Source organism: Nicotiana tomentosiformis, chromosome 6 (assembly GCF_000390325.3).
Source record: "Nicotiana tomentosiformis chromosome 6, ASM39032v3, whole genome shotgun sequence".
Lineage (NCBI taxonomy): Eukaryota > Viridiplantae > Streptophyta > Magnoliopsida > Solanales > Solanaceae > Nicotiana > Nicotiana tomentosiformis.
In genome coordinates, this window is record NC_090817.1 from 132098536 (window position 1) to 132125576 (window position 27041).

The following is a 27041-nucleotide window of genomic DNA, read 5'->3' on the forward strand; positions in this document are numbered from 1 at the left end:
TATTTATTTGGAATTATTACTATATTGTCTATTTGTGAGCACTTTTATTGTTAAGCTGTCGTGTTTGTGGAATTTATTTCATTATTGATTTTTCTTATATGCAAATAATTAAAGGGAAATTTAGTTAATAAGAAGCATAAACTATTTACCTGAAGTTGTGATTAAAGGATGTTGTTTTCCTTGCTGAATTACTTTTCAATTTTATTGTTATTATTAGGAATTTCATAAATGTTGTTTGGTCTTGGGCTATTTGCTGTGAAGTTAATTGATTTCGTCGCACCTTTGGAATTGGTTGTGGCTTATGGGCAACTTGTGATATGAATTGTTTGTGTTGTGTTGTTGTGATAATATTTTGTGTAAATTATTGTGTGATTTGAGTTATTATTATGCGGACATAAGGGTGGTATTTCACTATTATTATGTGTGTTGGAGTATTGTCTAGGAGGAGAGATAAGGGTGGCTATTATACAGAGCGATAAGGGAGGCTATTATAAGGAGAGATAAGGGTGGCTATAGGAGCGATACGGGTGGCTATTGATATTGTCAGGGTGGAGGGATAAGGGTGGCTATTATATGGAGTGATACGGGTAGCTATAGGAGATATAAGGGTGGCTAATGTCAGGGATGATATTTGATGATGTTGGGTTATTGTGTTGGTGATTTTTATATGATGATGTGGGGTTATTGTGCTGGTGATTTTCATGTGATGTTGTGATTTTTTTTGTGTTTATTTTTATATCTTGTGCAACTTGTGTTGTTGTTTCGGTAAACTTGATAATAATCTGATCCATGTTGAAATTGTGAGCATGTGGCTATTGCCGGGCGGATTTTATTATTGGCACGTGAGTTGTCCATGCGGTTACGATAGTAATATAGGCATGAGGTGCCGCAGAAATATAATGATTTTGATATTGGCACATGAACTGTTCGTGCAGTTGTGATATGAGAAGTGGGCATGAGGTGTCATGATTAGATGATTAATTTATTATTGGCACGTGAGTTGTCCGTGCGGTTACGATAGAAATATGGGCACGAGGTGCCGTAAAAATATGAAAGTGGGCTGAGACCCGTGTTACGAAAATATGAAAGTGGATTGAGACCCGTATTTTATGATTACGAAATGAGATGTCACAGAGTGACTTTTATTTGAAAGATTTATATTCGAAAGATTTTTAATTGAAAGATTTATATTCGAAAGATTTTTATTTGAAAAACTTATATTTGAAAGACGTGTATTTGAAGGACTTGAGTAATTGGTTGTACTTGTGTTCCTTATTCGCTTGAGCAATATTTATGGTGTTCTTGTTGACTTATTGTTCATATCCCTGATTGATCCTTGTTGTCGTCACAACTCTTTATCTTCTATTATTTTTGTATATTACTATATTTCACAGATTAATTCACTAGTGAGTGTCTTGACTATACCTCGTCACTACTCCACTGAGGCTAGTCTTGATACTTTCGAGTACCGACTGTGATGTACTCATACTACACTCCTGCACATTTTTGTGCAGAGCCAGGTATTAGAGATATCGGACTCGGACAGAGTTAGAGTGTGATTGCAAGGATTCAAGGTAGAGCGACTTGGTCGTCGCAATCCCTTGGAGTCTTTTCATTTTATTGTACTGTCACTTTTTATTCAAACAATATTGTATATTCGATCCTGGAGATCATTTCATGTATTCAGTTAGAGTTTGTGACTCAATATTACCAGTCTTGGGAGGTTGTTATATTTGTTTTCCGCTTTTGGTTTGGATACTTGTATTAAATTATTTACTAAAAAAATGGCTTGAATTGTAATTGTAACCGGCTTGCCTAGTCCTAGAGACTAAGTGACATCACAACGCCTGTGGTGGGATTTTGGGTCCTGGCAGCCTGACGGAAAATATGTCGTTTACTCTCGCATCGGCCTTCTTGGCTCCGGCATGGGCAGTTACAAATTTGTCGCCCATTTCTTCAAAGGTTTCAATGGAGCGGGCTGGTAGCTGTGAATACTACGTCAATGCTCCTCCCGTGAGGGATTCGCCAAAATTTTCTAGCAAAATAGTGGACATTTGTTCTTCGGCGAGGTCGTTGTCTTTCACGGCGGTGACATAATGAGTCACATGATCTTCAGGATCGGTCATGCCGTCGTATATCTTGAGGTAGGGCAGCATTTTGAAATCTTTGGTATGGCATGCAGGGTTGCAACGTCACTGCACAACTGCTCGACGAACCGGCTGGCGTCCCTTTTTGGCAGCAGCTTAGGAGCACCCGGTATCTTATCAACTCGTTCTTGGTGTTCTTTCATCTGGTCTCAGAGCGCCTTATTTTCATTTTCTATTTCTTCCATCCTTTGTAGAATGGCGGCTAGGGCGTTTTCACCTGCACTATCAATGGCATTGTGAGTTATACATGTCGTTGGAGGGAGGGGTTGGTTGCGCTGCTCGTCCGTTTGTTGTATCATGCAAGTCCTTGCGGTTTCTGTAGTTGTGTCTGGAGTGGGTTTGTTGAGGACGATTGTCAGCGTGTCAGTTAGCCACACCTCAAGGAGTTTTTTCACAGCTCGACGTGTCCCTTCCTCTGCAGACGTGGAGGCTCATTTACCACATGATTTTGTTATGCTGCAGCGTGGAGATGGTGACCCATCTCGTCTTAGGGACACGCTAGGCGTCGTGTCCTCACCTGCCGTTTCACAGCTTTCCTTGATGACATTCATGAGGTTGGTTGGGAGGTCACTTGTTATCCTCATCATTTCTTCTCGGTTACCTGCTATGTAGGGTTTTGTATACAACAAAGAAAGGAGGTCTTGGTTTTGTTTTTTGACGTTAGCGACTTGTGCTAGTTGTAGATCTAGAGGAAACTAAAAGTTTAACTAAGAAATCCCCATAGACGGCGCCAAATTGTTTGACCAAAAAATATGGATCTTGGTTCAAATAATTAAATTTATGTGAACAAGGGTTGATCTTAGCTAACAATAATGTCCTTAGATAGGGTTGTTAGAAAAATAGTAAATGTCACGTGGATCCGGTCAGACAGTGGCAATAATATGTAATAAATATTCTAGAAATCAGGAGCAATGATATAACGTTCAATAATAACAACAACAACAACCCAGTAAAATCTCACTAATGGGGTCTGGGGAGGGTAGTGTGTACGCAGACCTTACCCCTACCCCGAAGGAGTAGAGAGGTTGTTTCCAAAAGACCCTCGGCTCAAAAAAATAAAAAGACAAAAGGGGCAAAAAGGGAGACAATATTAGTATCACAACAACAATCATAGGATAAATAGGAACACCATGAAATCCAGAAGAAAGATGCAAAGTAAAGGGAGACAATATTAGTAAATATTAGTATCACCACAACAGTCATAAGAAAAATAGGAACATCATGAAATCTAGAAGAAAGATGTAAAGCAAAAGCGATAGCTAGTAAATAGGACCTGCACTGAAAAGCGAAATAGTAAGCCACAACATTTTCACTAGTTATCTTATACAAAAACTCTACATGGCTAGTCCCACCATGTTACGAAGTAAGGCACGACTCAACTACCTCCTAACCTACAACCCTAATACTCGACCTCCACATCATCCTGTCAAGTGTCATGTCCTCGGAAATATGGAGCCTCGCCATATCCTTCCTGATCACCTCTCCCCAATACTTCTTAGGTTGCCCTCAACCTCTTCTCGTGTCCTCCGTAACCAGCTGCTCACACCTCCGTACCGGAGCATCTGGGATTCTCCTCTGAACATGTCTGAACCATCTAATCCTCGCTTCCCGCATCTTGTCATCAATGGGAGCCACATGCACCTTCTCCTGAATATCATCACTCCTAATCTTATCTATCTTAGTGTGCCCGCACATCCACCGCAACATCCTCATTTCTGCTACTTTCATTTTCTAGATATGTGAGTTCTTAACGGGCCAACACTCAGCCCCATATATCATGGCCGGTCTAACCACCGCTTTATAAAACTTACCTTTGAGTATCAGTGGCACTCTCTTATCACACAGGACTCCAAATACTAATTTCCACTTCATCCATCCTACCCCAATACGGTGTGTGACATCCTCGTCGATCTCCCCTCCCCCCTGGATAACCGAACCAAGGTACTTGAAGCTGCCTCTACTCGGGATGACCTGTGAATCAAGCCTCACATCCACGCCCACTTACCCTGGCTTAGCGCTGAACTTACACTCCAGGTATTCCGTCTTCATCCTGCTCAGCTTGAAACACTTAAACTCAAGAGCCTGTCTCCAAACCTCCAGCCTCTCATTAACACCGGCTCGTGACTCATCAATCAGAACTATGTCATCGGCGAATAGCATGCACCATGGCACATCCCCTTGAATATGGTGTGTTAACGCGTCCATCACTAGGGCGAATAAGAATGGACTGAGCGCAGAACCTTGGTGTAACCCCATTATAACAGGAAAATGCTCAGAGTCGCCTCCTTATGTCCTAACCCGAGTCTTAGCCCCATTATACATGTCCTTAATCGCCATAATGTAGGGAACCGACACACCTTTGGCCTCCAGGCATCTCTAGAGAATTTTTCTAGGAACCTTGTCATACGCTTTCTCTAGGTCAATAAACACCATGTGCAGATCCTTCTTCCTCTCTCTGTATAGTTCCACCAACCTTCTAAGTGTATAGCTTTTGTAGTCGAACGACCCGGCATGAACCCGAACTGGTTGTCGGATACAGACACTGTCATCCTCACCCTCGCTTCAACCACCCTCTCCCACACTTTCATGGTATGACTCAGTAATTTGATACCCCTATAATTGTTACAACTCTGGATATCACCTTTGTTCTTATACAATGGAACCACCGTACTCCACCTCCACTCATCCGGCATCCTTTTCCCCTTAAAAATAATATTAAACAACCTAGTCAACCACTCCAAACCTGTTCTCCCCACACACTTCCAAAATTCCACCGGAATCTCATCTGGCTCGGTCGCTCTGCCCCTACTCATCTTACGCATAGCTCCCACGACCTCCTCAACCTCGATACGCCTGCAGTACCCAAAATCACGGTGACTCTCGGAATGCTCCAATTTGCCTAGCACAATATCCCGATCCCCTTTTTCATTCAGAAGTTTATGAAAGTAAGTCTGCCATCTCCTCTTAATCAGGGAATCTTCCATCAATACTCTACTATCTTCGTCCTTGATGCATCTCACTTGGTCCAAATCCCGAGTCTTCCTCTCTCTCAACTTGGCCAACCGGAATAACTTCTTCTCCCCACCTTTTCCCCCAATTCCTCGTACATACGACCATAAGTCGCAGTCTTAGCCTCTGTGACCGCCAGCTTAGCCTCCTTCCTAGATGCCTTATACCTATCCATGCACACCCGCATCTCCTCCTCACCTATGCTCCCTACTAACTTCAGGTACGCCGCCTTCTTTGCTTCCACTTTACCTTGGACCACTTCATTCCACCACCAGTCTCCTTTGTGCCACCAGAGATGCCCGTCGAGACCCCTAACACCTCTCTCGCAGCCTCCCTAATACAGTCTGCTGTCGTTGACCACATAGTGCTCGCGTCACCACTGCTCCTCCAAGCTCCCATAGCCGACAACCGCCCCTCCAACGCTTGGGCTTTATCCTTAGTTAAGGCTCCCCACCTGATTCTCGGTCTTCCTCGAGTAGACATTTTCCTCCTCTTTAACATAATACCAACGTCCATCACCAAGATCCTATGCTGCGTCGCGAGTATCTCACCCGGAATCACCTTACAATCCTTGTACAACCCTCTGTCACACCTCCTGAGGAGGAGATAGTCAATCTGGGTCTTCGCCACCGCATTTTGAAAAGTAACCAAATGCCCCTCCCTCTTCTGAAAGTTAGAGTTCGCTATCACCAGCCCAAAAGCCTTAGCGAAGTCTAACAACGATGTACCTCCTCCGTTCCTCTCCCAAAAACCAAAGTCTTCATGCACCTCGCCATAACCACTTGCGGTCGACCCAATATACCCATTGAAATCCCCTCCTATGAATAGCTTCTCAGCAGGCGGAACCTGACGCACAATCTCATCTAAACCTTCCCAGAAGCACCGTTTAACCTCCCCATCTAGGCCCACATGCGGCGCATAGGCGCTAACGATGTTTAGGGTGCACTCTCCAACCACCAACTTAATAGTCATCAATTTATCATTCACTCGTCTAACCTCAACCACCGACTCTCTAAGTTCCCTATCCACCAAGATGCCCACTCCATTCTTACCTTTCTAGACTCCTGAGTACCAAAGTTTATACCCGTCCACGTCCCTCGCCCTCGACTCTACCCGGCAAAATCAATTTTGTGCAGCTTTTCTGCACTTGTACTATTAGTTCCTAAGAAACCCTAATAGTACAAGTGCAGAGAATATCCACTAAAATATTCTCTTTAATATTCTATCTTGAAAACTAGTCGTTACAGCTCTGTCAAACGTACTCGACCTCGTCCCTTGTTGACACCTCGACTACGGCCCTTGTTGACTAGGGCTCTTGTTGACTCTTCGACCACAGACTTTGCTGTTTCTTGGACCATCTCGACAAACGACGACTTGGGAACTCTTCCCTTAATATTATCTTGACTTAGATATTCTAAAGACAGATTTTTGACTCATACATACTCATATAATTAAAACAGACTCACTTTGAATGCATTCATTTAAAGTTTTGGCTAATGTTCCCATCTAGAAAAAAAATATAACATAGAGTTCGTTTGGATGGGCTTATTTTAAGTGACTTTTAAGTCGAAACAGCTTTTAAGTCATAAGTTAGGAATTTTAGCTTTTGGCTTTTGGCTTGTTTTTGTCATTTTAACTTAAAAACAAGTGCTTAAAAGCACTTTTTTACTCTATCCAAACACTATAAAATAACTTAAAAGTTATTTTGGTTTAAAAACACTTAAAATAAGTCAATCCAAACGGGCTAATATACATGTATTATTAAATCAAACTGACAGTAAAAAATTAAAATATACATGTAAAATTTTCGGTTATATGTTCCAGATATCTGACGTATGGATGCAGCTGGCAATTAACTGTATAGATCTAAGAAGACGTGGTTGCCTGAATAGAAAGTAACGTTTCGATACAATTGTAGTATGTGCAGCCACGGTTGACAAGTGTCCTGCTATATGACGCGTGTGGAGGAAAAGGCCACGCAACGGTTTACGGTTAGCTTGTTTTGAAAAACTTGGATTTTACTTATTCTGGTCGGCACGAAATTTAAGAGGAAGAAAGATGTTTGATTGGAGTATACAATAAGAATATTAAACTTACAGATGTCATAAGAATATATTATTAGGATACAATATAAAATTAATTTAAAATTAAAATATTTTAAATATAAAATTATGTCATTTTTGTAACAATATAAAAAACCGAGTTATTTTTATATAGGATTGAGGGGGTGTAATTTGTACATACATAGATCATGACATCTATCACAATGACTACGCTTTCTTTTGTGGAGGGGTTGCGCAAGCACTAGAAAACTACCTTTTTGTTTTATTTAGAGCTCGTTTGGACATAAGAAATTTTTTTTTTTTTTTCAAAAGATGTTCGTTTTTTTTCGAAATTAGCGTTTATTCATAAAATTTTTAATTTTTATTTGAATATGTATTTTAAAAATTTTCAAAAATTTAAAAAAACTCCAAAAAGTTATTTCTCAAAATTTTCACTCAAATCACTACAAAACTTCAAAAAAAACCAAAATTATATTCATGTCCAAACACAACTCTAAATTTCAAATATTATTTTCACTTGAAAAAAAAATTCCCCCTATTTTGAAATTTTATAATTCTTATTTCCAAACGCCCACTTAGTTGTTGTTTCGCTTTTCGAGAGTTAAATAATATAAATTTTGGTCAACATTTTAACAAGTATTTTATTATATTATTATGAGAAGAATAGCAAATTATAGTACTTTTGTATAGTTTTCAAATATTTAATATTTAACTTTAAATATTCAAATAATTCAATTTATTTTAGCTTCAAATATTATTCAAATTTACTCTTAAAAATGAAAACATGACAAGTAAGTGGGTACGGATGGAGTACCTTTCCCATGAAAAAGAATTCAAAATTTCACTTCAATGTTAAGGATCCGTCACTCAGATTTTGCTTCACCCGTCAAAGAGTTAAGGATTTTTTTTTTCGGGAAAGGGCAAAAAATAATTACCCCTTTATTTTAGTATATTGTTCACATCTATTATCTGTTATATTATTGAGTCACGTTTACCCTTAATGTTAACCAGACTTTTTAAAAAATACCCTTCACCTAACAAAAAGCTATTAGATTAAAAAAGTGACCCGTTTCCTTTTTTTAAAAATCTCATTAACTCATAAGCCATAGTTCTTGAGCTCGGATGATCTACGGATGTATGCTCCCACTGCATACAACAGAATAGACATTGGGCTCGATGTTAAGATAGGCACTCCAAAATCATAATGTTAAAAATTAAAGCTCAATACATGATGGTACTGGATTTCTATATATATTAGTAAATTGAGGGCATTATCATGCAAGGAGATTAGAAATTATTTTTATTTTGTAAATGGTGCTGAATCAAGACTAAATTAATTGTATATGGACTGGTTGTTATCTTATCCATGAGGACTAGTGGTTCTTCTGATTCAATATTCAAATGTAGAAATAAGTTCCTCTCTGGCTCTGGCTCTGGCTCTGGCTCTGGCTCTGGCTGCCACCTCAACTGATGAAGGAAGTTTAGGTGCTCGTACCATTTTTTCATTGTTACTAAAGGTTTTAATATAATATACAAAGTTGAATTAGAAGAAACCATCTATAATAATGATTGATTTCTAATGTGTTGGTCTATCAATTATGAGCCTGATTCTTACGACTTTGTTCTTGTAAATGTAGTATTTTCCATCTCTAAGTCGAAGTTTCACAAAAATGATATTGATTCAAGTCATTCAAGTTAATGGGTTCTTTAAAAAAGAAAACAAGTTATTTTTTAAATTTGGTAGTTTTCCGTTAGGCGGAGGGTATTCTTAAAAAGTTTGGTTGACAGTAAAGTTAAATGTGACTCAATAATATAACAACGGATAGATGTGAAAATTATACCGAAGTATAAAGTAGGTGTCGCGGTGCATGCTATTTGCAGATGATATTGTATTGATTTGACGAGACGCGAGACGGTGTGAATGCGCAATTAGAGGTATGGAGGCAGACCCTGGAATCTAAAGGTTTCAAGTTGAGCAGGACCAAGACAGAGTACTTGGAGTGTAAGTTCAGTGGCGAGACTCAAGGAGGGGAAGGGGAGTTGAGGCTGGACTCGCAGGTCATCCTAGGAGAGGGAGCTTTAAGTACCTTGGGTCTATTATTCAGGGGGATTGGGAAATTGTTGAAGATGTCACACATCGTATTGAGGCGAGATGGATGAAATGGAGACTCGCTTCCGGTGTTTTGTGTGACAAGAAGGTGCCACCAAAACTTAAGGGTAAGTTCTACAGAGTGGTGGTCAGACCAACGATGTTGTATGAGGTTGAGTGTTGGCCAGTCAAGATCGCTCATGTCCAGAAGATGAAGGTAGCAGAAATGAGAATGTTGAGATAGATGTGCGGGCACACCAGGTTAGATAAGATCAAAAATGAGGCTATTCGCGACAAGGTGTGTGTGGCCCCTATTTAGGACAAGATGCGGGAAGCGCGGCTTAGGTGGTTTGGTCATGTGAGAAGGAGGAGCACAGACGTCCCGATGAGGAGGTGTGAAAGGTTGACATTGGAGGGCCTACGGAGAGGTAGAGGTAGGCCAAAGAAGAGGTAGGAAGAGGTGATTAGGCAAGACATGGCGCAACTTCGGTTGACCGAGGACATGACCTTTGATAGGAAGGTATGGAGGTCGAGTATTAGGGTAGTAGAGTAGGTAGTCTAGAGTGTTCATAACGGTAGTATTGGCACGCAATCTCGCTTTTTGTTGGTAGTAGGTTTTTATAACTAACCGTTGTTTTCTTTCATTGTTGATCACCTTACTATCTTGTTGTTTCTATTCTGCTTTTATATGGCTTTTTGGTATTGTCCCTTCTTGTTTATATTTTTATTAATGTAGTGCTTATGCTTTCCTGAGCCAAGGGTCTATTGGAAACAATCTCTCTATCCTGCCAAGGGTCTATTGGAAACAGTCTCTCTATCCTCACTAGGTATGTATGGGTAAGGTCTGCATACACACTACCCTCCTCAGACTCTACGGTGTGGGATAATATTGAATATATTGTTGTTGTATAGGGTATTTTGGCCCTTTTTCCCTTTTTTATATCAAATGAAAAAAGAGTTAAGGATCCCTAGCTCACTCAGTTTACTCTCTATTTTTTTAAAAAAAAAAAAGGAAGAATGAACCAAACATTTAAAGAAATTCTTATGAGCTAGTCTTTTTAATATATATATATATATATATATATATATATATATAATCGTAACATACTAACATCAATCTAAATCCTTAAGTTAGTGACAATATGGACAATGATCGAGTGATCTGTTTATTTTACTTGATCCTAAACAAATGAGGTTCATGAAAAAGAGAAAACTTGATAGTTCAGTATCCTGTAGAAGCGTTCTTTAATTAATTACCCTATGCCATGAGTCATGCGCTGAGCAGATGTAGCCTTGTATTCTGCCATGTGTTAGAAAATGCATGTAACTGAGGTCGCCATTTGAGGAACTTGAAGCTTATAAATTCACACATTCAGACATAATCAAATCCACTCCATCTTTGCTTTTTCATCTTCTTTTGTTATTACTGCGTTACTTCACAACACAAACAAAGCATAAATAGATAACAATATGGCAAGCCACGGTAACGACAACCTTTACAGCAGTGGCGCCCAAGCCCCCGGCCAAGCTCAGGTATATCATTACTCAATGTTAGTACTTTTAACCTACAGTTTGATCCATTTAAAACTATGTACTTTTTCCAATTGCAGATGAGAAGGGATGGCTCAAACGCACCTTCTGAGGGCCAAGGCCATAACTTTCTTCAAGAGGTAATTTTTAGCCCCTCCTAATTAAATTGTAGGTGCGATAAGTTATTAGGATTTAGATTATATATGTTCGAATTCTATCATTTTGGTATTTATAGAGAAATTTAATATTTGTAAGTAAATATATAGTCCCAGTAAGAAGTTGCAGAACCATTCTCTATTTAATAAAGAGCAATTTGGTGCGCTAGCGAGCTGGTCCGATCACATATATTTTGGCCATGTTTTTGCAAGAGCCGGTTGAGGCGGTTTTCTTGTCACACGTCAGACAATTTTTACCGTGTCGGTTTTAATAGTTGCGCCAAAGCTCCTCTTCTCGATTCTTCTGAACTTTCAATATAGAGCTTACATTTATTTCTAAAAATTTACTAAAATTACAATAAATAGTAAGTGTAAATTCATAATTTTAAATTCATAAAACTTAAATTCTAAATTTGCATGTCTTCACACTACTAAAAAAAGGGGGAAATCGATCGCCAAAATCGACCGATGTTGGTCGACCGAAAATTAACCGATTCGTGGCGGTCGGTAATCGTATCGTCGGTAGAGCTAACCGACCGACTTTGATCGGTATTTTCCAACCGATTTTGGTCGGTCAATTAAATTTATAAAAAAAATGTCGAAAAAACCGATCGAAGTTGGTTGGTTTTTTCGACCAAAGTCGGTCAGTATTTTAATTATGTAATTAAAAAATGCACCATCTGGAAATCGAACCGGGGTGTGTACTATGGCAGGATATTATTCTACCACTAGATCATTGGTGCATTTTGTATTAAGACCGTCTTTTATTTCATTTATACTCTTTAATTTAATTGTATTTTCACACGAAAATAACCGACCGATGTCGATCGGTTTTGTTTTATTAAAAAATAAAATTACCGATCGAATTCGGTCGGTTTCTTGAAAAATAAATTTTGCGGAATTCAAAAATAGTTTCCCGCATTTTTACGCCAAAGAAAATCGATCAAAGTTTATTGGTTTCTTAAAAAATATATATAGTATTTTGGAAAATCAACCGACTTCGATCGATTTTTTGACCGACCAAAATCGGCCAGTCGATCGTGATCGGTTTTTGCCGAATTTCTAGTAGTGTCATATTCATCTCTCTAATGTTCCTTTGCCGAATTTCTAGTAGTGTCATATTCATCTCTCTAATGTTCCTTTTTGTTTTTTGGGTTAAGACGGGGACACAAGTGAAGAACATGGCACAAGGAGCAGCAGACATTGGAAAAGGAGCAGCGCAAGGTGCAGTTAGCATGGCACGTGGAGCTGCTTTAGGTGCAGCTAACATGGCTCAGGGTGCGGCTGATGCAGTTAAGAATACTGTTGGAACCAATAATCCACCCCATGACTCCACCGGCAGCACCAACATCCCTAATTACCTAGATGAATTCCCAAAAACCAACCCCACCAACCCCAAGATTTAATTGCTCTTAGGAAATGCTGTCATTTTACTGAAAAATGCTTCATATTTTTTGTCTTTCTTTTATAATGTAGGCTTGTAGCCTATTACGAGGTGTGGTTTGTCGTTTAGCACACACCATAGTTCTGTCACTTCTTTGTTCTTCACAGAATTCTATTGAGAATTGTTATTCTTGTATTTAAATATTAAAAATTGACAGCAGCAGCATCCGTACTGTTTTTCACGAAATTCATTTATAATTTTCATTAACTTGTGACCGTGGAGAAGTTATTTTGATAGACCCTTTGCTCAAAATAATCATTTAAAAATGAGTTTGAAAAAGGAAAATAATTGTGAAAATGCACATACATTATATAGTTTTCAAAATGACAGACTTGTATCCAGTTACAAGTAGTATTATCTAAACATAAGATGCACAATTTCTGAAAAGTTTACTTGGGGGCGTACACAAAGGATTTTATTTGTGAGATATACTAGTATTCTGTTTTCTAAATGAGAATTTGAGAGTATATCTATCATATGGAGTATAACTTTCTAAATAAAGTGTAAGTAAAGATATATTGAAATAAAAGGCTCGCCAAAAGGTTTTATCTATTTCATTTTGATATCATAATGTATTCAGAGGAATTTAACTGTTTCTCAAGATGTATTTATCCATATTAAAGTTTTCACCTTTTTTCTTCAAATACGTAATGAGAAGAACAATAAGCTCTAGGGAAAACGAACAGTCGTCAGCCTTAGGACGGACTGAATATTAAAAAGAGATCGAAAAGAAGAAGAATGGCAAGTGTAGAGGTGAATACTCCTTACCTTTGAGCTCGAACTAGTATTAAGTTATCCCTTCTCCTGCATTTAGCAGACATCTACGCACTAAATAATAATACTAAGACTTTATAGTTACAAAAGGTGTATACTTAATTCTCTCTCTCTCTTTTTCTCTTCCCCGGTTCACCTATGTGATAAAAATTGAAACTATATATTACCAACAAATTCCTAAATTTGCTTTATGGTTCCCAGAGCCCAGAGTTCAGTAGACCAGGAAATAATTTTGTGAATTCTAGTTAAAATATGCATAATTGAATTTTCTTGATTCCAGTACAAGATCTCATTGAAATTTGGCTCTAAACCAGAACCATTGCAATAAATTTGCCTTGTGCAAACTCAAAAATAACCAAAAATTGGCATCATATTAAGGAGCACGAAAAGAGACCAGAGTTGGTAACAAGATGGTGGAATAACAAAACAAAACCCCTATTATACACTTCATGTAGGCAAGATTCGTCTTGCTACTACTAAGATGCTTTTCTGCTCCGGCTACCTGAACCAGAGACGCTTTTCATACTTAACTCAGTTGGACTATACAAGTCTCTTTGACCCAATGAAGCACTAGCTCTACGAGGAGAACTCGTATTTGGTTCCCCTTTTGTGATCTCCGTCTCCAAAACCTTGGCTTCTTCACTTAGCATCTTTAGCTGTGTCAGCAAAATAGTTTAGCCACCGGTATAAAAGATGCACAATGTGTGTCAAAGCAGCAATGTGTGAAAGCAAGCTCAAGATGCAGTGGATAATAATGGGAAGTACAGCAGGAACGGCCTTTAATACAGATTTTAAAAGCAATCTTTTCCTTTTCAAAAGACTTCCTATGAATAAAAAGTTTTTAAATAAAAAAAATCTTCTGAGGATTACTCCGCCACATGTCTACTGGATACTACTACCTTCTGTGTAATTTTAGACTTCCTTAACAAGCATTGAACAGGGTTATGTTCAGTTCAAGAGCTTTCTCAGTTTTCAATCTGTTGGAGAAATAGTGAATACGTTGCTACCTGGTAGAGATATAATGAATTCTCGGATGACTAAGTCAAAACTTACAGAGTTTTCCATTTATTCACGTTAACTGAGTACATGTACACAATACACATGAGAACTCGCAGTCTAGATTCCTCTGTCATAAAATTATTAAATTTGTCCTCTAGCACATACTTAGGGAACTTTCTGGTTATTCACATAAACTGAATACACGGATACAATACACACAATAACTCACAATCTGGAATTTTCTAAACCAAAAGTAGTTAATAATAATCCCACTTTCTCAGTCGTCCTCTTCCCTCTAGCATCTTACCATCTTCTCAAAATCAAACACACAGGAGACCACTCGCTATTCATGATGGTAAATCCTCCACTACAACAGATCTCTCTCCTCTCTTACCCAGCACAGGCAAACAAACTTTCACATTTTTTTTGGATGAGTATAAGTACTTGCTCGAAACCAATGGATACAAACCAAAACAATGGATCACAGAGTTGGTGATTCCATAGAAAGCCAGAAAGGAAATATTTTTCATATCTTTATATAGGGGGGCTAGGGGCGCCAGTAAGGGTGGTTGAGAAGATCTGACGGAATAGAAAGATAGTCCAATTCAATAAAACAAAAGCTGGACAAAAGAAGTGGAAACTTCTCAGGAAATCGAAAAAAATTTGTCCATGACAAGCAGAGTCTAAATATCAACTTCAAAGTCTCTTGATTCAGTATTAGGTAAAACTGAAGAAAGAAGCACAACGGATGACAATATAAAAGTATTCATACCCGAATTTCATTCTCTCTCAAGTAGTCCTGAAGGGCACTGATGGCAGGACTTAAGCTGTGATACAGAACAAAAGCAGTGACCAACAATAACACCTCCACAAAGAGGGCCGGAACTGAGTTCTAAAACGGAAGTCAAAGAGTGAGTTCATTTACCAATACTCCATTAATTTGCACATAGAAGCCTGATATGTGGATGTATGATGAATGAAAGTGAGTGGGTGCGCTTTTCCTTCCCTGCAAGAAGACATCCCAAATTATTGTAACAGTTGAAGAGCACCTTATAACTTCAGTTACACAAAGCAGTCAATCAGGAAGTGTTAAGTTAACCACCTCATATTTGTTACAACAGCCTGATTATATGCAGTTCGTTCTTCTTCAAATAATACACGCTGCAGATCTGTGAATGAGTTCAAAGGTGCATCAAGATTGAGAAGAGACGAGGATGGCAGAACCAGAAGAGGGATTTCCTTTCTAACATATTCTGCACCACTGTCACCAACCAAAAACATTTAGAGATTAAACCAAGCATTTGATTAACAAGGAAATAGCAAAACATAGAAATTCACTGAATTAAACAGCATGCCTTATCAACTTGACGCGATACAAGCTCTATTGTAGCTTCTCAGACATACAACATTATCTCAACAAGAGAGACTTGTAAAAGAACAATAGATTTTGGGATAAAACGACTTCAGTAAACAAGCAACTAGTGCTCTTTGTTTCTTTACATGTGCTTTAACTATGAACATTATTAGATAGAATAAAAAATGCCAAAGTGATTATGCAACTTCTTCAAATAAATTATACAAGTCATTAAGCCCAAATGGTCAAAATGTGAAGCTTAGTATCCAAGGACCTCATCAACATATACTATATTAAATTTCCAGTGTAAAACCCCAAAGTAAGCGCCTGAACAAAGAACCTATAGAATCAGTTGTCCTCCAACTTTCGGACTTGTAGAATTCCAGGTTATGACATTATAATGGAGTGTATCATCATTCAGAAAAACATAGTTCAGAAAAGCAGTAAGCGCATTTGTTATGTCATGTATCGGCACACATTCGTTTAACTAAGCCTGACAATCTTTGCCAAACATGTCAAATAGAGATTTTGTACATCTATATTTAAGTAGTTGCCCAGCAGGGCGTCATTTCTTCTTCAATTGCAAGCTTAAGCTAATTTTCCATTTGACACTCCTCCAGCAACGTAATATATAACGTGCTTAAAAGGAACACATAAAATACTCAGAGATTCTAGTTGTTAAAGACCCACAGTGGTTGAGGGTATAGGATGTAGTTTCTTTATATGGTCTTGAACAATTCCCATCCCATGAGCAAGCTTTTGAATGAGTCAAACTCAATGTCCGTCACTGATTTTGGGTTTCCAATGTTGGTCCCCATGACAAGTTATCCAGAGTCTAGATGTCCAGCTCTAGGTGTGTACGGGCTGTAATCCTTACCACTTGAGCTAACTTTTGGGGTTGAGTGAGGCCACTATGTTAACAGTGACTTAACACTAGTCAATGGTGCAAATAACTAATGATGAGCTGGTAAAAAGTTCAAAGAATTTCACAATGATGTACTTCTTTTTGAGGGTCTGGATACTCACATCACAATTTTTTTTTATCTTTTTGGTAAGTAAACAATTTATTGCTATAAACTGCACTAAGAAGACGCCAATATGCACAATAAAAAACTCAGTCCTATTATACTATAAGTGCAGACTGTTGAGGGAATCCATCAACCTATTAGTCATATAATTTAGTAATTTACACCAAAAAGCTAAAAAAAGAAAAAAAGGAGTATTTGCATTTGATCTTGTACGATGGTTCTGTCTTTCCTTCAAAACACCTTAAATTCCTTTCCTTCCAAATAACACGGGAAAAAAAGGCATAGTGGAACCATAAACTTCTGACTTCTTTGTATAGATTCAGATCATATTAAGTAATCAAGTACGTACTCAAATGTACCTCATCTCCAGATTTGATCGATGCATTGCTTCTTGCATACTTTCTGACATGTCCATTGGATCTACATCAATGATTGCATTACTAAGACTGTTGGCTTGAAGGTTTTCTCCAACTCTGTTATCAACATTCGCAAAGAAATTGCCCAAGTCCGTAGATCTTGCCCCACCCTAACCAATCAGTTAAAATTAGCATGCACTACCGAAGCAGTCCAAGGCTAAAAATAGAGATGGGTGAAAATATTTCTGATCATCTGAAAAACAGCTAGCATGATAGTTTTCTCCAAGTCTACTGCCAATATTAGCAAAGAGATCCACCACGTACATAGATTTTCCCCCATCCTAATCAATCGCCTATAATTAGCAGTTGAGCACACACTAAAGAAGCACTCAGATAAAGAAAACATTCAAAGGCTAAAAAGAGATACGAGTGAAAGAAGTTCTAATCCTCAATCATAAAAAAAATCAACAACCAAATGGAGCATTCTTTTTTCCTAATACTTAAATGGCGAAAGTAACAGGGTACAAACAAAAAGATCCATAAATGGGTTTGTTGAAACGATTAGGATCTAGTATAGGGTTGGAAATCTTGAGATCAGACCAACCCATCAACCAAATTTTAATAAAAAAAATATACTGAATCTAACCTCACACCTTGTGCCCAAAAACTTTAAAAGAAAAGGAACAGAAAACAAGCAGAAGAGAAAGAAAGGATAGGCATAAAGCCCAAATTTTGCTTTTTTCTAGGGAGACAGGTATGTTCATTTGCAGATCCACAGATAGCTTGGCACGCCAAATATAGGCAATTTCAACAAATTCGATATACTCACTACAGAACCGTGAACTTGAAGAATTACCAGCTCAGGCCATGCATAATTCTATGACAGCTGGAAATGAAGGGTGGTAATCCATAAAAGAAAATCATTGTATATTTGTATATCTTTTAAGCCTTGTACAATGTACACCACAATGCAGCAGCCTCTCAAGGTCCAGAAAATTGCAACTACTAACATGCTTTGTTTAAATTATGAAATGACTAAACGTACCTTAGAAGCCAAAGCAGCAGCTCTTGAATCACCAGTGTCTTGTTCAAGACTCTCAATCTTTGAACCAGCTCTAGATGTGTCTGCGGAACTTAATGATGATTCAAGGTCTATAACAGAACTTTTATGTACGGGGGAAAGAGAAATAGGCCTCAACATGTGATTCTGTTGCTTTCCATCCATGGACTGAAATGCAATAACTTGAATTCTTCCGACCTGAAACATAAGCAAATAGTTTGTAGACATGCACTGGCCAAGACATTACACTGCTACTGTTCTACATTTGCAGTGGCCAAGACATTATACTGGTGCTGATCTACTGATAGCAAACAATCTTACACTACCTTCTGTGCATCTTCACTAAAACATGAAAATATCAACCCAATAAACCCAGCATCCAGAAGTTGATACATGGCTTGAGTGCGGACATCTGCATGGTTTTACATAAGCATGTTATGATTTTCATGGACTGAAATAAAGACAACTAGCTTTTGACAACACAAGTATCAAGCTGAGAAGAGAATAACCAATGAGCAGACTTAAACCACAAATAACCTCCAGATAACATTTAGCTCTTGTCTCTATAAGTTGCTGGAGTCCAAACCATCCAAGGAACAACAACTACAAACAGATCAATCTTAGGAGAATGCAAAAGGATTAAAAAAGACAGGCCAGTCCTATCCTGCATTTAAGTTTTATGTATAATTGCCAATTCCAGGGAAATTAATTTTTTCTGTCCTTTTTTTCTAACAAGACAGTTAATTTTTTCTGTCTAATATAGGTCTTAGTCAATGTTTTGTCTAATTTGGGTCTTACTCAATATCTTTTTTTTATAAAAGAAAAAAAAACTCTTAATGACGCTGAAAAGCAACTTTTCCCACAGCAGTCAATTGCCCAATCCCTTCTTAAGAAAAGAACTATAGACATAGTATTGAAAATGTATCACTCGTTACAGTCTTATTATGTCAACATCCGATAGCTCAGTCGACCTTTGAGTTGTGGCCGGTGGCTAACTCACGTTTCTAGTCTATTTTTTTACTTCATATTCTTCATTGATCTAGCTTTTTAAGTGCTAGGCTAGCTTTGCTATGTCACATTTTTCTCCACCAAGGTTATTCTTATTATGTTGTATTCAAACCAAGGATCTTGTTTTATTCTTAAGATGTTTAAAGTCCTAAAAGGTACCAACAATGAGTTTCGAGAGATTTTAGAAATGGAATTAAGTTTAGAATGCAATAGATTTGGGAATCTGAGCACATATCTTACTCCAAAACATAGAGTAATCAGTTTTTGGAACTATTTCTACGGACATCTACGGATGGTGAAAGTGATTCATCTTTTGACCTTCTTTGACAAATGGAAAATGCAGAGGATAATAAACATAGATAAGAACGAATTATGTGCTATCCAAGCCTTATCACAAACTCAAACAAATTCATAAAACTACAGATCTGGACTACAGCCAATAACAGCAGCAGCAGCACAACAACAAAGGTCAAGAGAGTCGAGATAAACTTTCAATGTTCCAAAGAGCACCGCATAGAAACCAACAAGGGATTGTACTAAAGCATGTTTGAGAAACACAACCTTGTCGAACAATCACCAAAATAAAGATGATTGCAAATTTAGACTAATGTTGGATATCGAGGACCACTTGATTTTGACACCCTCATACTCTAGTAGGTAATTCACTAGTTCTCCAAATGGAGTTAAACAATAGCTCTAGCAGAAAGGAGAGAGCCAATACCTAATATCCAAATACAGCAAAAAACTTCTATTAAGAGTTCTGTCTAAAAGAAAATTCTAGGATTCATGCAGAAAGACCATCTTTAGTTTCCTAAATGTAATGGGACCAAAGTATAAACTAGAAGGTGCTCATACAACAACTACGCCTTAGTCCCATACAACTAGAAGGTGCTCATAGAGGCACTAACTACCTACCAACATGGGAAGGCAGCACTGTAATGTGGGGATGTGAGTGGTACCAGCCAATCACTCTTGTTGTTCTTCCAGTTGCCAGGGTCATTCTGTGCTAAGAAAGTTAAAGCAACAAATCCAGACTAGAATTTTCCGGATGAAACTGCATTATCACAACCACAACCCAATCATATACATTTGATATATCAAGCAACAAACCCAATAAATTTAAGCTGTATGAAACCAGCGACCAAACGAGAACAGAGATCTTCTTTTAGACAACTGTTATCCAGGCCCAAAAAGCAGTTTGCATGTCATAGGAAAATATGGTTACGAAGTCAAGCTCTCATATAGTAGAAACATGTCATGCACTCTGCATAAAGAAAAGTTTGCACAGACAATCCTAAGAAGACATAATGCCAGATTATTATTTGACATGTTCCCCAAGTTCAATATAATGAAATGAACTTGGGGAACATTACCCTCCCCAGACCCCACTTGTGGGATTCCACTGGGTTGTTGTTGTTGTTCCCCAAGTTCATTACAAGGAAAAGAAATCATGATTTACTAATAGATTAGACATGTTAATATCAAATGGAAAACGTTTGCAAAAACAATGGAACAGCCCATTGCATGGGATTCAAATTGTTTCACATTATGAAGAAAATAAATCTATGTTTATGAACATTCAAATTGTTTCACATTTGGATTCAAATTTAACCAAAAGCGATCTTTCAAGTAATTACAAGTAAAGCTATACAAAGAAATTATTCTACCAGGTACTAAATGATATTGATCTATGTTACTGTGTTACAACTTTCAGAAGGGCAAGGGCATTGAAAAATATTCATTAATTGTGCACAGAGCAGGAAGGATATCTCAGCCTTGGCTGATGCAGCAGTCAGCTGCTCAGGATTGGTCTCAACGCGGTCCTTCCGCCTGTCGCAACGTGGCTGCGGCAGCGCTGCCCATATAAGTGCAGTAACACTACCATCTTTTGAGTGCTGCAAATTGCGACAGAACAAATATTACTTTTTTTGGTAATTAACAAACATTACTTTTGCATGTGGAAAATATGGCTTAGTAGGAAAATCATAATCAATGGAGTATCAAATAGCATGTAAATCAAGGAACGAAATCATAAGATAACTGCATAGCGAACGTTTAGCGAGCAAATGTCTAAACTACAACATGAGTTCATGACAAACCAAAATCAGAGTCTATTAACTACTGGGAAAGGTCATGCAAGGACGAGGTTAAACATGGACCATCGAAGATGGACCAGCTATCTACAAAAATAGATATTAAATTTAAATATGACTTTGACTTACTAAGATTTTTATCTCTCCTGATTAGTAAGGAAAAGCAAAATACATACTGAATGTTTTGCAAGTACATGTCTAAACATGACAAACTAAATTCAGAGTCTACACGCTACTGGGGAAGGTCGCGGAAAGACAAAGTTGCTACCTGAATGCAACAATATTAATTTCTCCAGGAGAAAGACAGGAAATTTTCAAAAATTCTTTTACCATTTGCAGACACAGCATCCAATAATTCAAGAATTCCATAAAATATAACAAAAAATCCAAAACCCATTATCAATAATAGCTGGAAATTGACTTACTTTAAATCCAACAACGACATAAAGTTAATGCCTTTAAGCAATAATAATACTTATTAAATTTCTCCGGTAAAAGAGAGTTTTTTGAGTAACTCTTTTACAATTTGCAAACACGGAATCCAATAATTCAAGAATTTTAGACAAAATTTTAACAAAACATAAAAAAGAACCATGCAAACATTAAAAGAAGAAATTAACGAACTCTAATCCAACAATGGCATAAAGTTACTGCCTTTAAGCTATAATATCAATTTCCCCCGGGAAAAGAGCTTTTGAGGAACTCTTTTACCATTGAAACACGGCATCCAATAATTCAAGAACTTTTGAGAAAATTTCAGTAAGAAAAATACAAAACTCATTTAGCAAACATAAATAATAGCAGAAAATTAACGAGCTTTAAATCCAACAATGACAATAAAGTTACTGTCTTTAAGCAATAATACCAATTTCTCTGGAAAAAGATACTTTCTTGAGGAGCTCTTTTACCATTTGCAAACACGGCATCCAATAAATCAAGAATTTTGGAGAAAAATTCAACAAAATATACAAAACCCATTTAGCAAACATCAAATAAAAAAAGTAATACTAACTTTCCATCCAACATTGACTAAAGTTGCTGACTTTATGCAATAACATCAATTTCTCAGGCGAAAACAGAGATTTTTGACCAACATTTGCAAAAGCAGCATCCAATATTAGCAACCTTTAATATCCAATATTGACATAAAGTTACTGACTTTAGCAATAACATTAATTTCTCAGGTAGAAATAGAGGTGTTTGACCACCATTTGCAAAAATTGCATCCAATTATACAAAAATTCGATAACTTTCAGCAAAAATAAACACAAAATAATACCAACAAACATAGGAATGTAACAAACTTTAATATCCAATATTTGACATAAAGTTACTGACTTTATGCAACAATAGTTGTTTAGTTGGAAGAAAGATGGGGGTTTTTACAATCCAAAACCCTAAAAAAACAACTTTCCTTCAAATAGATCAATTAAAAAATAAAAATAAATAAAAACCTGAGTGTCACCGAGGAGAAGGCCCATAATTTCTTCAGTTTCAGTAGACAATGCATGACTAAGGCATGTTAACCACACTTCCTCTGTCATCTTCACACTCGTTAGCGACATTATTCTTCTTTTCTCTCTCTTTCTAAATCTGTATCAGTGTATTGTAATTTGTATATGCAAATGAATTGTCACGTTTTGAACTTTTTTATATTTTTCCTTTTTGTTTTGGACAAAGAGGGGAGTGGCTTCCAAGTCTGCTACGTGTGTGAAATAAGAAACTGAACATCGGAAGAAAAAGAGACAGATGAAAGTACAGATCGGAGTGTCACTGTGTGGAGAGTAAATTGTGTTTTTCGTCCTTGGAGTTTTGTTTATGTTCAGATTTGTCCATGTTGTTTTTATGTGTTTAAGAACGGTCCTCGATCTTTTAAAGTGGTTTTTATATATATCCGTATAATTAGGTTAAATTTTCTCTATTTTCGATTTACATGGCTTTCATGTGATTAATTTTTAAACATATGGAGTACTTATTTTTATCACATGTGCAGCTAAAGCAATTAATTACTAACTATCGAGTAGTTATGTCATTTGTGTTAAAAATAACTTTGACATGATACTTAGAATGACAACAAACAAAAAAGTTAGTAGGATAAAATATAGAGCAAAACGGATTAGAATAAACTTTGAAGTAAAAATAATAAAGGATAAATTAAAAAAATGATCAAATACGAGACTATGAGGAATCTTAATCTACTCATGTTTGACTAATATATACCTTAAGCCATAATATTTTTTATAATTAAATGATAAAGTTTTCAATTACTATATACTTTTTTGCATATTGACACAACTTAAAAAAAATAACTTTTATTACATGTCAAGTAGAAGGATTGCCTTTAACTGTAATTATATATTTAAAGTGTCTCTAGATTTTATGAAGATCTGTTACGATTAATTTTTGTATTGGAGTCTGTTAGTTCATGTCCTAACAAAGCACAGCAGCAAGTTCCTAACAACAAAAAATCCACCATAATTAATCGTATCACAGGCAATCAAAACTTTGCTGAAGGAATGGATTTTAGGACTTAGAGGTTTGTGAGGCGTGGATCTTGACTAGTAGGCTACTAAATATTGTTGTGAGTCATAATCAGTAAACTGTTAATTTTATTTATAATATTTGAAAGTTAAAAGTATAAACGAATCCAAAAAAAATATTTCACATTTTTTAAATTGAGGAAAAGGTAATCGCTCTTATTTGGTTTGCACAATTCTATCTTGACATTTAATGTAGACATAATTGGATAGGAAGATATTTAAAAATGAATATGAAGACCTTTACAATAAATGGTTATTATTTTTCTTTACATTTCAAAAGACAAATAAAGATTGATTGTATGATTATCTAATGCTACAAGGGCCTAGAGGAGCTCAAAAAAACAAATGAAATTGATTGATTGACGCAATGAGTTAACAAGTACTTTACGAAGTTTAAGAAAGAAAAAGAACTTTTGAAATATGTAGTTGTAGACGGTCAAAATCGAGTTTTGCCCTTTATATAATTAATCGAGATTGGAACATGATAGTCCAATGTTCATCATTGTAATATCGAGACGTGGTGCGAAGTATATGTTGTCAAGCTCGAGACCCAGAGACCGATCAAGATCGAGATCGGCCAAGATCGAGATCGGCCAGGATCAAGATCGAGCTCAAAGACCCAGAAACCGATCAAGATCGAGATCAACCAGGATCAAGACCGAGCCAAGAAAAAAAACCGCTATAGCCGTAATTAGGGGAGAATCTCGGCGAAAATCACGGCACGTATCAAGAAGAGGCCGATTAATTAGCCTATCATGAGAGTCCTTACTGTATTTAGAATTGTATCAAGAGTATAACTCCCCTACTATATAAATGAGGTCTGATCATTTGTAAAAGGGGACTGAGGCAGTAAAAAGCAATAGACTAATCTTTTCTTTAGGTTCTCGATACTTTGTTACTCTGCTCATATTTCATTTGCTATTCCATTTGGTTCGAGGGCCAAAGTTGCACATCTCATTTGGTTTGCTTTTATTTTTCTTTACAGTCAATTTCAATATCAATTTGCATATTTTCTCAGTTTGTGCCAAGTAAAATTATGTGTCCTTAAAATCACATATAAATTCAATTGTTATCCGTTTTTAGGGTAAATAATTTGGTGCCCACCATGGGGCTAAGGATAATAGTGATTGCTCGATGCTAATTTTCATAACCAATTGCTCTTGTAAGCGTTTTTTATTCCACGATCAGCATGTCGAACTCTCAAGCAGTACCCACACACATCGACAACGGCCTTGGTTTTCATGGCGAAAACGACAACGTAGCCGCCCCAGGAAACGAATTGCTTCCAATTGACCTCGAGGGAGTACTAGTTGCAGACCCCATCGATGTCAGTTCCCATGTTGCCTTGAATGCAAAGTTGGGCATCGACCCCGAAAATAGCGTCTGCAGAGACGTTCGATCAGCCGGTCAGAACTCACAGGGCGGCGAAGAGGGCGGGATCAGCCTTCGAATAATATTCGAAATATTGCAGGTTCAACAAGCTGCAATAGCACAACTTCAAAATCAGAACCACGCACCGAGTAGGATCGAACCCGAGCCATCACAGGAAATTGTTCACAGGGCCAAACCAGTGCTAGGGAGGTCAAATGTGAATGAGTCAAGAACTGACCCCGCTATCTTGGAAATGTTCGAGGAACTGACAAAGTGAATTGAATCGGGGGAGAAGAAGATTGAAGCGAATGACAAAAAAGTAGAAACATATAACTCCCGAGTTGATCAAATTCCGGGAGCACCACCGATTTTGAAGGGTTTGGATTCAAAAAGGTTCGTACAAAAGCCTTTCCCCTCTAGCGCGGCTCCTAAGCACCATTCCAAAGAAATTTCGTATGTCAGAAAATTCCCAAGTATAATGGAACTACCGACCCCAACGAGCATGTCACTTCTTACACATGCGCAATAAATGGGAACGATCTAGAGGACGGTGAGATTGAGTATGTACTACTGAATAAATTCGGAGAGACTTTATCAAAGGGGGCGATGATATGGTACCACAATTTACCACCTAACTACATTGATTCTTTTGCCATGCTCGCAGATTTCTTCGTCAAAGCACACGCCGGAGAGATAAAGGTCGAGACTAGAAAATCGAACCTCTTCAAAGTAAAACAGAAAGACAATGAGATGCTCAGATAGTTCGTATCTCGATTCCAAATGGAGCGCATGGATCTTGTCACGACCCAAAATCTAACTAGTCGTGATGACACCTAACCCAACCTGCTAGGTAAGTCAACTTTCAATTATCAAATTCCAATAATATTTATTAAAGCAATTTAAGCGAATAAAGATCTTAATCTTATACATCCCCCAAGAACTAGTAGTATAAATCATGAGCTTCTAAAAATAGAGTATACAAAGCGGAAATAAAATAAATACATAGTCTGTTTGAATAATATATAAACAGAGCTTTTATAAATCTAAGGCTACCATGAACAAGAGGCAGCTACAATAGGAATGCAGGTACATCTTCAAATCCCGCAACCATCGAGCACAGCAACAACAACAGCCAACATTTGCACGCAATGTGCAGAAGTGTAGTATCAGTACAACAGACTCCATGTACTGAGTAAGTAACAAACCTAGCCTTGGGTTGAAAGTTGTGACGAGCTTCTACCAAGGTCGGGTCCACCACCAAATACCAACAACAATTCATAACAACGTAAAGCAAATAATACAAGAAGTAACTCAGAGATAAGATGCTCAGTAAAATCATGATTTTCGAAAATAGTTCTGCCTTTTTAAGTACATCAGTGAAAACCAAATCGTTTACCGAAGTTATCAAAAATATGAATAAGTTTGAAAATAATAATTTTTCTTAAAAATCCTTTCAATAATAATAAATAAGATGTTTCATTTTCTTTCCAGATAACCAGTGTAAAACAAATGCATAACTATGCCCATCTGTCAACATGTGTGATAAATCACGAGTGATGTAAACCCGTACAACATGAGGGAAATACATCTCGATGCATGTATGTCATGTGTGCATATCAATGCAATGTATCTCAGAGATTGTACTCATGTACCCACACTCTCAGAGTACTCAATCTCATTATCTCGCATTCTCTCTCACTATGCTCAGCACACTCAATCACTCAGTGCTATACAATACCTGCTGTGTCGTGCAGCCCGATCCCTATTTATAGTCGGCTGCGCTCACTGGGGGTGTGTACAGACTCATGAGGGGCTCCTACAGCCCAAGCGATATATTGATGCGGTGTGCAGCCCGACCCAACACTGTTTGTGGAGTGCATCCCGATCCATATATTACTGCGGCGTGCAACCCGATCCAATATCGTGGCCCGAAGGCTTGTTGCGGCGTGCAACCCGATCCAACATTTACTGCGGCGCACAACCCGATCCATCATATCTCACAATCAGGCCATCGGTCTCTC

At 37.5% G+C, this 27041-nt stretch overlaps 3 protein-coding genes across 3 annotated transcripts; 1 reads left to right on the forward strand and 2 right to left on the reverse strand.

The window, feature by feature from the left end:
• Positions 1 to 4148: 4148 nt before the first annotated feature.
• On the reverse strand, positions 4149 to 6128 carry LOC138894786 (uncharacterized). Its single transcript, XM_070179516.1, has 2 exons — positions 5663 to 6128; positions 4149 to 4354 (listed from the first exon to the last, which is right to left on the reverse strand). Exons 1-2 carry the CDS (start codon positions 6126 to 6128, stop codon positions 4149 to 4151), a joined length of 672 nt encoding a protein of 223 aa, XP_070035617.1.
• Positions 6129 to 10680: 4552 nt separating this feature from the next.
• LOC104119254 (uncharacterized) lies at positions 10681 to 12623 on the forward strand. The gene is made up of 3 exons (XM_009630703.4): positions 10681 to 10841; positions 10919 to 10978; positions 12154 to 12623. The coding sequence occupies exons 1-3, from the start codon at positions 10779 to 10781 to the stop codon at positions 12397 to 12399; spliced, it is 369 nt and encodes a 122-aa protein (XP_009628998.1). The 5' UTR covers positions 10681 to 10778; the 3' UTR covers positions 12400 to 12623.
• An 815-nt stretch (positions 12624 to 13438) lies between these two features.
• On the reverse strand, positions 13439 to 22839 carry LOC104119253 (uncharacterized). Its single transcript, XM_070177826.1, has 10 exons — positions 22564 to 22839; positions 20785 to 20911; positions 19932 to 20018; positions 18335 to 18420; positions 17994 to 18206; positions 16952 to 17118; positions 15313 to 15471; positions 15136 to 15216; positions 14983 to 15037; positions 13439 to 13867 (listed from the first exon to the last, which is right to left on the reverse strand). The coding sequence occupies exons 1-10, from the start codon at positions 22672 to 22674 to the stop codon at positions 13688 to 13690; spliced, it is 1266 nt and encodes a 421-aa protein (XP_070033927.1). The 5' UTR covers positions 22675 to 22839; the 3' UTR covers positions 13439 to 13687.
• Between the last annotated feature and the right edge of the window lie 4202 nt (positions 22840 to 27041).